The sequence below is a fragment of the Narcine bancroftii genome, chromosome 2 (assembly GCF_036971445.1).
Source record: "Narcine bancroftii isolate sNarBan1 chromosome 2, sNarBan1.hap1, whole genome shotgun sequence".
Taxonomy (NCBI): Eukaryota; Metazoa; Chordata; class Chondrichthyes; order Torpediniformes; family Narcinidae; genus Narcine; species Narcine bancroftii.
In genome coordinates, this window is record NC_091470.1 from 140,901,476 (window position 1) to 140,916,690 (window position 15,215).

At 38.2% G+C, this 15,215-nt stretch overlaps 1 protein-coding gene across 3 annotated transcripts in view; it reads left to right on the plus strand.

Annotated features, from left to right (window-relative positions):
- LOC138754259 (probable pleckstrin homology domain-containing family N member 1) overlaps positions 1-15,215 on the plus strand; it is a 45,361-nt gene that overhangs the window by 23,709 nt on the left and 6,437 nt on the right. For all 3 annotated transcript variants that reach the window (XM_069918205.1, XM_069918206.1, XM_069918207.1), the window contains 4 exons: positions 3,523-3,656; positions 5,152-5,298; positions 6,866-6,952; positions 7,755-7,830. In XM_069918205.1, coding sequence (XP_069774306.1) covers positions 3,523-3,656; positions 5,152-5,298; positions 6,866-6,952; positions 7,755-7,830 — 444 coding nt within the window. The remainder of the gene's footprint in view (positions 1-3,522; positions 3,657-5,151; positions 5,299-6,865; positions 6,953-7,754; positions 7,831-15,215) is intronic.

Below are 15,215 nucleotides of genomic sequence, written 5' to 3' on the forward strand. Positions count from 1 at the left end.
CCAGAGCTAGGGATGTGTGTGTGTTTCTTAAAAGGGAAATGTATGTGTTGGAAATATCTTTTAATAGGGAAATGTTATGACAGTATTTAGAAAATTGGGAAGATTTTATTCTTATACAATATCTGTATGAAAAATGGTGTGGATAAAACACTAAAGTTTATTAGTCTTAATATTAATAGAATAAACAGAACAGTGAAGAGGAAGAGGCTCTTGGCATACTTAAAGAAATTAAAACTAGATATAATCTTTTTGCAAGAAACACATCTTACCAAATTGAAACATGATAAATTAAAAAGAGGATGGGTGGGACAAATAATATCATTTTCCTTTGGTTCAAAGGCAAGAGGGGTAGTGTGCTAGTACAGATCTATCACCAATGTACATAGTGTATATAGTTACTGTATCTAGACTGTGCTTACAGCGATTGGCTAAGAGCTAAGCCACGCCTATTGTCTGGGCCTTAAAGGGTTGTGTCCCTAGCCAGGTCGGATCATTCCGGACTGGTCGGCCATCTGTGAAGAGCTCCTGTCTTTTGCTAATAAAAGCCTTGGTTTGGATCAACAAGTCTTTGATTCTTTTGATGAGCTCTACAGGAAGTGATTCATGCCCCGAATTATGATGATGAAGTCTTTATGAAGGACATCTTCTTAAAAGCAGCAAAAGGAAGACAAAATGTATTAGTTGGAGGAGACATTAATTTCTGCTTTGACCCAATACTAGATAAATCGGCAAGAACAATAACAAGGGCGAAAGCACCAAAAAAAAAAACACAATTTCATATATGAAAGATCTAAATCTTATCGATGTATGGAGGCAATTAAATCCCAGAGAGAGAGAGACTACTCTTTTTACTTAAGGGTGCATGGCTCACATACAAGGATTGACTTATTTTTAATGTCCACCCAGTTAAAAAGTAGAGAGATAAAAACAGAATATCTAACAAGGCTTTGATCAGACCATTCTCCATTAATATTAACAACTGCAATAATGGAAAAGCAAGAGAATGTACACAGATGGTGTCTCAATACACTACAGTGCTTAAAAGAAATAGATCTACAAGATATTTTGTGAAACAAATCTGCCGTCTACTAATAAAAGTTTTCAGATACGGGACATACTTAAAGCAAATTTAAGGGTACAAATTATATCCTATGCAAAGAATCTTAAGAGGGAGCATACAACAGAAATAAACAGTTTGGAGAAGGATATTAATAAGAAAAAAAATCAAAGAACAGGACTACAAGAAGAATACAGATTACTGGAGAATAAAAAGATAAGATATAATATAATATAAACATATAGGATAGAAAAAGCTATATTAAAAACTAAACAACAATACTATGAGTTGGATGAACGGGCGCACAAAGTTTCAGCTTGGCAGATTAAAACAGAGGAGTCATCAAGAATGATCAATGCTATAGAAACAGAAACAGACACTCTAGTATATAAGCAAAAAGAAATTAACAACACTTTAGACAATATTACACAAAACTAAACAAATCAGAATTACTAGGAGATGAGAATGAAATGGAAGAACTTTTGCTGACTGTCGAACTTCCAAGTCTGGAAGAGAGAGAAAAGATAGAATTAGATACTCCCTTCACAAGGGAAGAAATCAAAAAGGCCCTGGGCTCCCTACCATGGTGGAGATAATAAGAGCCGATCCAGAAATAAAGGGCTTCAAAGTCAGGCAAGAAGAACACAAAATCAGTCTATTCACTGATGATGTGTTATTGTACCTATCAGAACCAGCTAAATCTTTGGAAAAATTACAAGACTAGAAAAATAAGGCTACACAAAAAATATGGATAAAAGTGAGATAATCCATTAACAAATTTTGAATATGAAAGATACCAAAAAGGAAGATGGATGGAATTAAAATATCTTGGAATAGCAACTGACTCTAACTTGCAAAATCTGTACAAACTAAATTATGTTCCTCTTCTTGGGAAGATAGAAAGAGACCTACAGAAAGGGAGGGACTGACTGATTACTTTGGTGGGAAGGGTTAACTGCATCAAAATGAAAGTGATGCCAAGACTGCAGTACCCTTTTCAATCGCTGTCTATTCCATTATCTAAAAACTTATTTAAGCTACTAAACAACCATGTTAGACAGTTCCTATGGAATAATAAGGTACCAAGAATTGCATTGGAAAAACTGACATGGGACTATGGGCTGGGATGACTTCAGATTTCAAAAAATATTACCTAGCTGCAGAGGCTAGATTTCTCGCTAGTTTGTCCTCCGCCTTATCCATTGACAACCTCCCATTTTGGGTTAAAATGGGAATATACTCAATGGAGGAGGGGAAGCAAAGGACTTTATCTATAAATGGAGTTTCAAATCACTAAAGAAAAAAATGAATAACCCCATTCGAATACAAATGATTAGAACATAGCAAGAAATTAATAATTGTATCAGAAAAAAAGTAGGGATATCAATAAAAGCACTATTGTGTAAAAATATGTTATAGGCAATAGAATATTAAATTTGTGGTATGAAAAAGGTATAAGATATATTAAGGACTGTTACACCGAAGGAACTCTTATGAACTCTTGTCCTTTGAACAATTAAAACACAAATACGAGTGGCCAATGGGACTTTCTTCTGTTTTCTCCAACTTAGATCATTTTTAAGATAATGATGGGGACCAACATTGACCCGACCTGACATTAGTGAAACTTAATGGATGGTTTGGATGGGTAATACACCCAGATTTGTAACAAAAATGTACTATCAATGAAGTAATTTAATGGAAATAAGCAAGAAATTGACTAAATATCAAATCCTATTTATAAAAATTCAAAAACATGGATCACGGTCACTTGGAAGTCTGACTCCCCTCTACTTATAGCACAATGAATTGTGGAAACGAACAGCCGTCTACCTATGGAAAAAAATCACATATAACTTAAAGAATAAATATGACACTTTTGTAAAGGTCTGGCAGCCAAACCTGGACTGCATAGGGGCCCATACACAGTAATAAAAAGGTACAAAAAAGGTATTAAAAGTAACTATGTAAGCTCTGACGGTGAACGGCTCTCTACATATGGAAGGGGAGGTAGGGACTGCGTTGTTTTTGTTTGTCGTGTTTGTGAGAAAAAGTTTAATATATTGTATATTTAAAATGTTAATGTACAATTTTTGAAAAAAAAACAAAATGAAATATTTTTAAAAAGTGAGTGTGTCCCTGCCTCTGAGTCTTGTATTCACAGAGGCAGGTGAACGTCCCATCAGACACCCACTCCTGCTATTCAAGGCATCTGCTCAGCTCTGAGGGTGCATCATATAGACAGGAACTCCAAACCAAAGACCGAGAGGGTGTAAGGGAGCTGTCGGCAGGTTTCCAATAAAATTCCAGTTTGAAGCAATCAAACACTTCACAAGAAACACTCAAGTTTCTGATCCAGTGATTCTTCCATTGTAAACCTTTCCAAGAGAAAAATTTATTCAAACATGGCTTAGATGCAGCTCCACTAGGGAATAAATTTTCACCCGTTCTTATCTTTGTCACAGGGTCAATGTTTGAATCCAGGATAATTGTGTGTTCAAATGAAGAAGAGTTCAGAATTTGGATGTCTCATTTGCCAAGGAGAGTTAAGAAGGCCTCCCTATATAGACCTCAGATACAACAGAAGCTGGCTATGCTGGTAAGCAATGGGTTGTCTGATTGGACCCTATCAGTCACCAACATTGGCAAGCCCCAAGAACTGAGAAATTTAATTGGATAACTTCAGAGACAAATCACTATCTGGGGTTGGGTGGTTGTCAGCATTTGGGTCTGTGCTCCCAGAGAAGGGGCATCATCTGAAGACCAGCAGAACGGGGATGTCGCTGCTGTTCAGTGTTACCTCATGGTCATTTGAAGATTCAGGAAGAATAGGGAAAGAAATGGAATATCCAAAACCACGAGGGAGAGATTTGCATTTGTGTACTTCCAAAATTATAGCTGGATTTGTAACTTGACAATGGAGAAAGGGAAAGATTCAAACAAATGTTCAGTTTGTGAAGGTCACCTCAGCAGTAGCCAGGAAATGTATAGCATTCACTTGGAAGTCCGACTCCCAACACTACACCTGGAGAAAATCACATACAATTTAAGGAGAAAACATGACATGTTCATTTGATTGTGACAGCCTCACCTGCAGTATATGGGTACACAGATTAGAAAAAAGGTAAAAATCCATAAATGAAGTGGGTCAGGGCGCAGAAGACGTGCTCTTGTTTCGTGTCTTTTTCATTTTACTTTTTGTTACTCTGGGTTTATATTTGGTTCCTTTAAAGGTCGGTGACTCTATAGATTTTTGGTTCTTTAGTTTGTTTAATTTACATAATCTTTTCCTTGTGGTATTAGGGTCTTGGGGGGAAGGGAGAGGGGTGGACAGGGGGAAATGGTTTCTGAATGTAATAGATCATGTTTGAGAAAGATTGTGTTGTGGTTCTGGATTTGTGTTGCAATGCTGGCATTCATTTCAATAGGAATAGAATATACAAACAGGTATGTGATGATGAGGCTTTATAAGGCACTGGTGAGACCTCATGAAGAATTGTGAGCAGTTTTCACCTCCACTATCAAGAAAGGATGAGCTGACGTCAGAGAAGTTTCAGAGGAGATACACAAGGATGACTCTGGGAATGAAAGGGTTATCGTAAGAGGAGCTTTTGACAACTTGGTCTATACTCACTGGAATTTAGGAGGATGACGGGAATCTCATTGAAACATTTGTATGTTGAAAGGCATGGACAGAGTAGATGTAGAAAGGTTGCTTCCCATGGTGAGAGAGTTTGGGACAAGAGGGCACACCCTCCGGATCGAAGGGTGTCCACTTAGAACAAAGATATGGAGAAATTTCTTTAACCAGAGGGTGGTGAATCTGTGGGATTTGTTGCCACAGGTAGTTGTGGAGGCCAAGTCATTGTGTGTATTTAGGCAGAGATTGATAGGTTCTTGATTAGCATGGGCATCAGAAGTTATGGGGTGAAGGCTGGGGAGTGAGGCTGAGTGGGGAAATAGATCAGCTCATGGTTGAAAGGTGGGGCAGATTTGATGGACTGAATAGCCTATTTCTGCTCCTATATGATCTTAAAACCAGGAAAAGGAGACTCGTCTTAATTCATTCTTCTTGCCTGTTGGTTTAACTCAAGATTCCTTGTGACGAAACTTGGAAAAGGCAAGAGCTGGAGAAATATCTGCTGCAGAATCCCATTCAGGGTTGGGAAGGGACTCCCATCCAGCACCTGGGAAACATCGTGTATCTGTCCATCGTGCAGATCCGCTTTGCACACAGCCAGGTCGGATCTATTGTTTCATTATACCATTCAAACTCAACCATCTATGAGACTTAAACAGCAGGAAGAGTGCAGCAAGTCAGCACAGCCTAAACTGCAATTGGCTATGACTAATTATGAATCATTGGTGCAGCATTGAAAGAATAATTATCATTCTTCTGTCAGTCACTTACTGGACCTCATGCAGCTGCCGCAATGCATGCATTGCTGACCTGCTTTTGCTGTTTCTGATTCAGTTGGGATATTTCCACAACATTCTCTGAACACTTTTATTGAATTGAAACATTACAGTGCTGTGATTACATTGGACAACAATTTTTTTCAAAAGGTTTGCTTCCTGAAATAAAATTGGGGATCATGATGGACAACTTCAAACTGAACACAAAGATAATTTGCTGTATCATGTAGGAAGTTGGAGAAACATTAAATGAACTTTTATTGAATTTAACATATTTAATCGCATAATGATGTTGACACATGGTATTAGTTCAACTAACCTAAAAATGTTTTGCCGCTGATTTTCGTTTGTGCTCAGCATCTGATACTTCTCGTGTCAGTGTCCAACAATAGTCGGCCAGCATTGAAGGGTTCCAGTTGCTTTTCCATGGTTGTAATGTCCTGGTGAAACCTTTCACCCTGTTCATCGCTGACTGCACCGAGATCAGCAGGGAAGAAGGTCAAATGCGAATGCAGAAAATGAATTTTCAATGTAATTTTTGCACTTTGTGATTTTGTAGCTTGAAGTAGACTTAAAAAATGACAGGAAATCACAAAAATAGGTTGCATCTAAAAAGCAGTACACGGTAGGAAATGTTTTAGGTGATTTTCGTGGTCAGCAGCCAAAAATCCATAAAATATACCCAAATGTGTTCAGGAAGCAAAAGCTTTGTTGTTCATTGTTATTGACAAACCAACAGATCTCTGATCCTATGACCGTGCAGTGCCGCTGCTGAGCACACCCCAAGAGCATCATTAGTTCACATTCTTCCAGTGGTTTTGGAGACTTTTATGTACAAAGACAGAGGTTCAAGCTCTCAGCCAGGGCAGAGGATGTGCTGTTGCTCATTGGGAACTGTGTTTGCTGATTCCTTCCCTGAAGGAAAGTTTTAGCCTCCAATCCATTCATAATATGAGAAAAACTTCAATTAGTTCCCTCCACCCTGAAAACCACCCAGGGGACCCATTCTCAATGTCCATGCGGTGCGACTGCTCGTCCACACCTGCAGGCTTTCTCAACCTGTCCGACAATGATTTCTTCCTCATTGCTCTCTACTCTTCATCATCATTTCCTCTGATTCTTGGCTTTCAGTGACTTCTGTCCACACTGCAACCATCAGAATAGGCTCTTCAGCACACCTGTCTGTGCCAAACATGATGCCCAAATTAATCTAAAACTCTGCTGCTTGCACTTGATCCATGATCCCTGCCAGAACTACCTGGGCTGGGGCCAGCCAGTGTCCAGAGCAGCTAAATGCCCAGTGCCAGAACAAAGGCACTGAACCGACTGTGTTGTATAAAAGATGCCGAGACTGTTCACTGAATCCCTTTCTCTTGTGTTTATCTCATTCAGAGGTTTGAAGAGAGGATCATGGTTTTATTTCCTGATGATCTTGTTATACTTTCCACTGACGATCAGAAAACAACTGTTCAGTATGAAGTAAGTCAGTCATTTCCACCAGCCTAGACTTTGAACAAAGGTGCAATTATGAACCATCCATCAGCACTGAACATGGAGTTTAATCAAAGTTTAATGTAGTAGGTGTATTAATGTAAATGGAAATACAATTAAAATCCTCAAAACAAAAACAGAGATTCCCTTTCCTATATTCCCCACCAATTGACACTTGCAATACCAGATTCAGAATGCATGAACTATCTGTCATCTTCAGCCATTCTGAGCTGGATGTTAATATCCTCAACCCTATGAATCACACAAACACCCCAGCAAAGCCTTTCGGTACCAACCTGCAGCGCTGGATCTCTGCGGCCACACCCAGTGCCTGCACTCTCTCCACACTCTGTCATTGCAGTCCCACCTTCGCTGAGTTCTGTCAGCCCTCTGTGGCTTCGGATCAATGTCCAGCGTCTTCTGTTGGGAAACAGGTGTGTGAACATCAGGCAAGGGTGGAACTGGGTACACCATCACTCATCAGGCTCCATACAGCTTGCAAAAAGCTGGAAGGAAACCTGTGCTACTGTGACTAGCCCAGCAAGAAGGTGACTAGTGAAAGGGAAGGTGAATATTAAGGTATCCGTGACACATTTACTTTAAAAATGAAATTTAGTGGCAAGACCTCAACTCCAGGTCTCTTTGTCTTGGTTCAGTCTTGGATTTCTTTGAAGTGCAAAATTGTCTACTTTCCACTTAAATATGTTTTTAAATCGTACTTTTCCACAGCATCAAGGTTAGTAAATTGGTAACAGCATGCTGCAATGGGGATTTGTTCTGTTCCACACAGGGAAGACTGCCTACTCAAAGCATCAGAGCTTTGGAAAGATCAGCGCGTGTTGGGCACCTTGAGTTTGAAATTACAGGTAAATTAAAGCAGACCCAATGGTGTGGTGTGCTATATGGAACTCCACTTCCACTGAACGTTAGTGCGATTGGACCTTATGAAAGCATCGAATCTGATGAAGCTTTGTAATTGAGTACTTGCAGGAAGAACTCAGCAGGTCAGGCAGCATCTGCAGAGGTAGGCGAATGGCCTATATTTTGATTGAGACCCTCCTATCTTGCAGGTTAAAGTGTTGTCTCTGATTAATCCTGCTTTCAATCGAGTGATAACCCATCCAAACATGTCATATTATCGATTTTAAAATGTCCTGTAACTTGACAAGTCCTGTGCTTCCCTGTTTCTGGCTTCTTGGGCCCTCTACCTTGGAGATTTTGAAACCTCTCTGCCTCTTCTTAGGAGACCATAAGTTAGGAGCAGAAATTGGACATTCACCCCATTGAGTCTGCCCCACCATTTAATCATGAGCTGACCCATTTCCCCACTCAGCCCACTGCCCAGCATTCCCCCCATAACCTTTAATGCCCTGGCTAATCAACAACCTATCAATCTCTCCTTTAAATACACCCAATGAACTGGCCTCTACAACTGCCTGTGGCAACAGATTCCACAGATTTACCACCTTCTGGCTGAAATTCCTCCACATCTTTGTTCTAAGTCGACACCCTTCAATTCTGAAGTTGTGCCCTCTTCTAGATTCTCCCACCTTGGGAAACAACCTTTCTACATCTAGACTATCCATGCCTTTCAACATTTGAATGAGATTCCCTCTTCATTCTCCTACATTCCAATGAGTAAGGGCAAGAGCTGTCAAATACTCCTCATATAACCATTTCATCCCAGGAATCATCCTTGTGAACCTCCTCTGAACCCTCTCCAATGTCAGCATATCCTTTCTTAAATGAGGAGCCTAATGAACCTGATCAGGTGGCAACCTCTCAATGAGGGAGCATTTTGGTGAGAGCACAACTCCCTGAGCTTTAGTATTGCTATGGAAAAGGATAAAAGCAGACAAAATGGGAAAGTGTTTAACTGGGGAAGGGCTAATCACAATGGGATGAGGCAAGAACTAGTGAGAGTACAATGGAAACAGGTGTTCAAATGTGAAAGCACAGAAGTAATGTGGAGGAACCACTTGTGGACCACTTATGCTGGGTTCGGGATAGTTTTGTCCAACTGGGACAAGAAAAAGACGGTAGGAAAAGCGAACCATGGTTTTTTAAAAATATTTTATTTAAAGTAGCCAACCGTGGTTGACGAAACAGGTGAGGCATCTAGTCAAGAGGAAGAAGGAAACATATATTAAATATAGGAAACAGGAAGGGCTCATGAGAAGTATGAGAAGCTTAAGAAAGGACTTAGGACAGCTTGATGTGGGCATGAGAAGGCCTTGGCATGAAGAATTAAGGAGAACCTTAATGAATGCATATGTGAAGAACAGAAGGATGATGTGAATGAAGGTGGGGCCACTGAAGGATAAAGGAGGCAACATCTGCCTGGAGGCAGAGGAGTTTAGGAGGTCCTAAATGAATACTTTGCTTCAATGTTCACCAGAGAAAAGGAGTTAGATCAGGGTGAGGCTGGAATAGAATAGGCCTGTGTGCTGGACAATGTGGAGATTAAGGAAGAGCAAGTGTTGGATCTTTTTAAAAACATTAAGATCAATAAGTCCTCAGAGCCAGATGCGATATACCCCACGTTACTGTGGAAAGTGAGGGAAGAGATAGCTGGCGCAGTAGCTATGTTCTTTGAGTCCTCTTTGGCCACAGGGGAGGTGCAGAGTGGACTGGGAGCACAGGCTAATTGATGAAACAGTTGAGGAACAGTGGAAGATTTTCAAAGAAATATTTTGTAATGCTCAACAAAAATATATTCCGGTCAGGAAAAAGGGCAGCAAGGGAGGGAAAAATCAACCGTGGTTAACAAAGGAAATAAAGGAGAGTATAAAATTGAAGGCACAGGTGTACAAAGCTGCAAAAAGCAGTGGGAAACTGGAAGATTGGGAAAACTTTAAGAGACAACAAGGGGTTACAAAGCGTGTAATAAGAAATGGGAAAAAGGATTATGAAAGTAAATTGGCACAAAATATAAAAACAGAAAGCAAAAAATTTTATAAATATATAAAACGGAAGAGGGTGGCCAGAGTTAACATAGGACCCTTGGAGGATGAGAAAGGAAAACTGGTAGCAAAAAATGAGGAAATGGCCGAGGCATTAAACAAATATTTTGTGTCAGTCTTCACGGTGGAAGACATGTCCAGCGTGCCCAAGTGCGGAGTTAAGGATGCGAATGTTGGGGACGGCCTTGATAAAATAGTTGTTACAAAGGAAGTAGTGATGGAGAAACTAATGGGACTAAAGCCAGACAAATCACCTGGTCCTGATGATATGCATCCAAGGGTTCTGAAGGAAATGGCAGAAGTTGTAGTTGTAGTTGATGGTCATATACCAAAATTCCTTGGATTCTGGGCAGGTCCCGGCAGACTGGAAGACAGCAAATGTCATGCCACTTTTTAAGAAGGGATGTAGGCAGAAGACTGGAAATTATCGGCCAATTAGCTTGACGTCTGTGGTTGGAAAAATGCTTGAAGCCGTCATTAATGATGAAATAGTGAAACTTTTGGAATGTAAGGGTTCAATCAGGCAGACGCAGGAGGAGTCACGTGATGGAGTAGTGGCCGGACGGTGAACTCCAGCCCTCTCCAGAAAAGTCGGAAAAAAACAAAGGAAAACACAAAGGCACAGAAATAAAAGTTAAAGAAAAGTGGGTATAAAGGTGGAAAGAAGATGGCGACAAAAAAAGAAAAATCGAAATCAACGGTAAGAAGAGAGGAAGAGAAGACAACGGAGGAAGAAAGAGAAGGCCTTACCTGTTCGAAGAGGCCCGCGGTGGAGAGAGAAACCTGCTCCCTCAGGTCGGTAGAAATTGGACTACAAAAATGGCTCGCTGAGCCGAGTAAAAGTGTGCAACCGCGCATGAAAAAAAACACACCGACGGGAGGGGTGACCAGCTGGGGAGTCGATCTCCAGAGCCGGCAACGACAGCTGCAGAACACCTGCAGCAAGAAGAGAACACAGAAGACAATGGAAACAAGAAAGAAGAGAAGAAAAGGGCAACAAAGAAACAACAGATGGCCAACCCAGAGGAAGAGGAAGAGTACAGTGAAATAGAAGAAGAAGGGAAAGGCAAGATAAAGGATTTACTTTCTCTTATTAAAGAATACATGGAGTCATTTAAAGAATGGCAAACACAGGAATTTAATGATTTAAGAAGAAGAATAAACAACACAGAAGAGAAAATGAATAAAATAGATATGACCTTAACAGAAATGGGAAAGAAAATGGACAAGATGGAAGAGCGGGCAGTAGCAGCAGAAATGGAGGTAGAGGACTTAAAAAAGAAATTAGAGGAATCTAATAAAAAAGCTATAGAGACACAAGAACTGTTAGCTCAGAAAATAGATATAATGGAAAATTATAACAGAAGAAATAACATAAAGATAGTGGGCCTTAAGGAAGATGAAGAAGGCAAGAATATGCGAGAGTTTATAAAAGATTGGATCCCTAGGATCCTAGGATGTCCAGAACTACAGCAAGAAATGGAAATAGAAAGGGCACATAGAGCATTGGCCTTTAAACCACAACCACAACAAAAACCAAGATCTATTTTAGTAAAATTCCTAAGATATACTACAAGAGAAAAGGTACTGGAGAAGACAATGGAAAAAGTAAGAGAGGGCAACAAGCCACTGGAGTATAAAGGGCAAAAAATCTTCATTTATCCAGATATAAGTTTTGAACTCCTAAAGAAGAGAAAGGAGTTCAATACAGCAAAGGCGATTTTATGGAAGAAAGGGTATAAATTTATACTAAAGCATCCAGCGGTATTGAAAATATTTATTCCAGGACAACAAAACAGACTATTCTCGGATCCAGAAGAAGCACGAAAATTTGCAGAACAATTACAAAATAGACTGAGGGATGAAGACGTGTAATGAGAGTAAAAATAATCACGATTGATATGTATGTGGGTAAAGAGGTATAAGAGTGTATAGGTATAATGTGCATACGTGAATGTATCTGTATTTAGAGGAAAATATAGATAGTATAGACAAGAATTAATAAGGGAAGGTAATGGAATAGAGAGAATAAGGAGGGAATTAAAAGAGTGACCTTTGTGACATATGAAAAGTGAAATCTTTACTGGGGGGGGCTGGGTGGGGGGGAGTTGCGGTCACTGCAAAATCAGTTGACGCTTGCGACTGAATTCGCAAACCCAAATGGAGAGGGGAGATGTGGTTGTCTGACAAGGGATAAAGGACAACTCAGGAGGGGAAGGGGAGATTGGGGCTAAAGAAGTTATAAATAGAAGAATAAGGAAAATGTTTGATGTTTTAGGAATGTTGTCTTATAAAGGGTTTAAAATAAGAAAAAAGAAATGGAAAAGGAGGAAAGGTAATGATGGAAAAACGGAAAGGGAAGATAAACAAAGTATAAAATGGCTACGTTGAACTATATGACTTTAAATATTAATGGAATACATAACCAAATTAAAAGGAAGAAACTGCTAAATTTACTGAAAAAAGAAAAAATTGATATAGCATTTGTCCAAGAAACACACCTAACTGAATTGGAGCACAAGAAATTAAAGAGAGATTGGGTAGGACATGTAACAGCAGCATCGTATAATTCAAAAGCAAGAGGAGTGGCTATATTAATTAGTAAAAATGTGCTATTTAAAATAGAAGAGGAAATAATAGATCCAGCAGGGAGATATGTAATGATAAAATGTCAGATATATTCGGAGTTTTGGAATCTACTCAATGTATATTCACCTAACGAAGAAGATCAAAAGTTTATGCAAGATATCTTTTTGAAGGTAGCTAATACGCAAGGGAACATACTAATAGGAGGGGATTTCAACCTGAATTTGGATTCAAATATGGATAAAACTGGGAAAAAAATTAACAGAAAGAACAAAGTAACCAAATTTATAATTAAATCAATGCAAAAAATGCAACTTTTGGATATATGGAGGAAACAAAACCCAAAAGAAAAGGAATATTCATATTACTCGGCTAGACATAAAACATACTCAAGAATAGACCTATTTTTGTTATCAGCTAGTATGCAAGATAGAGTAAGAAAAACAGAATATAAAGCTAGAATACTATCGGACCATTCACCCTTAATATTGACAGTAAAGCTAGAGGACATCCCTCCAAGAATGTATAGATGGAGATTAAACCCCATGCTACTTAAAAGGCAGGATTTTAGAGAACTTATTGAAAAACAATTAAAAATGTATTTTGAAATAAATACGGAATCAGTGGAAGATAAGTTTATACTATGGGATGCAATGAAAGCATTCATTAGAGGGCAAATAATAAGTTATGTAACCAAGATGAAGAAGGACTATAATCAGGAAACAGAGCAGTTGGAAAGGGAAATAGTAAATATAGAAAAAAAATTAGCAATGAAGGAAGATACAAGTAAAAGAAGAGAATTGGCGGATAAAAAAATAAAATATGAAACATTACAAACATATAAGGTAGAGAAGAATATAATGAAGACAAAACAGAAATATTATGAACTGGGTGAAAAAACGCACAAAATCCTAGCATGGCAGCTTAAGACAGAACAAGCTAAGAAAATGGTATTGGCATCAAGGAAAAAAGACAAACAAATTACATATAATCCAAAAGAAATTAAGGAAACCTTTAGAGAATTCTATGAACAATTATATCGAACTGAAAACGAAGGGAAAGAAGGGAAAATAGATGAATTTTTGACTAAAATTGAACTACCAAAACTACAAATAGAGGAACAAAATAAATTAACAGAACCATTTGGAACAGTAGAAATACAAGAGATAATAAAAAAATTACCAAATAATAAGACACCAGGAGAGGATGGATTTCCAATAGAATTCTACAAAACATTTAAAGACTTATTAATTCCGCCCCTCCTAGATGTAATCAACCAGATTGATGAAACACAAAACTTACCAGATTCATGTAAAACAGCAATAATTACAGTAATACTAAAACAAGGGAAAGATCCACTCTCACCAGCGTCATATAGAACAATATCTTTACTAAACACAGATTATAAGATAATAGCTAAACTATTAGCAAACAGATTAGCAGAGCAGGTACCAAAAATGGTAAATTTAGACCAAACTGGATTTATCAAAAAAAGATGCACAACAGACAATATTTGTAAATTTATTAACTTAATTCATGCAGTAGAAGGAAATAAAGCACCTGCAGTAGCAGTTGCTTTAGACGCAGAGAAGGCCTTCGACAGAGTAGAATGGAATTATTTGTTCAAAGTATTGCAAAAATTCAGTTTACTGGAGAAGTATATTAATTGGATTAAAGCATTATATAAGGGACCATTAGCGAAAGTGACAGTAAATGGACATGTATCAAAGCAATTTAACTTAAGCAGGTCAACGCGGCAGGGATGCCCACTATCACCTTTATTGTTTGCGTTAGCTATAGAACCACTAGCAGAATTGATAAGAATAGATAATAATATAAAAGGAATAAAAATAAAAGACAAGGAATATAAAATCAGTCTATTTGCGGATGATGTGATAGTGTACTTAACAGAACCAGAACTATCAATAAAAGAATTATATAAGAAATTGAAGGAATATGGAGAAGTGTCGGGTTACAAGATAAACGTAAATAAAAGTGAAGCAATGCCTATGAATAATGCGGATTTCTCAAAATTTAAGAAGGAATCTCCATTTAGATGGCAAATGCAGGCAATAAGATACCTAGGTGTACAAATAAACAAAAATCTCGGCCAATTATATAAACTCAATTATTATCCACTAATGAAAAAATTACAGGACAATTTAGAGCATTGGAAAGATTTACCACTAACACTAATAGGAAGGATAAACTGTATTAAAATGAACATTTTTCCAAGGATATTATACTTATTTCAGGCATTGCCAATAGAACTGACAGAAAAATTCTTCAAAGAGTTAAAGAAAATAATAAGGAAATTTTTATGGAGAGGGGGGAAACCGAGGATAGCACTAGATAAATTAACAGAATGGTATAAACAAGGAGGCTTACAATTGCCAAACTTCAAAAATTATTATAGAGCCGCACAATTAAGATACCTATCAGATTTTTATCAAACAAGGGAAAAGCCAGATTGGACGAGATTAGAATTAGATAAAATAGGGGAAAAGATACCTGAACACATATTATATAAATGGGATGAAAAATTGGTACAACATAGAACTTCTCCAGTATTACATCATCTCCTCAATATTTGGAAGAAGATTCATGTAGAAAGAAATAAAACAAATTATCAATTACCAAAACTAATATTGACGCAAAATAAGTTACTCCCTTTTACAATAGATAACCTTTCCTTTAGAGAA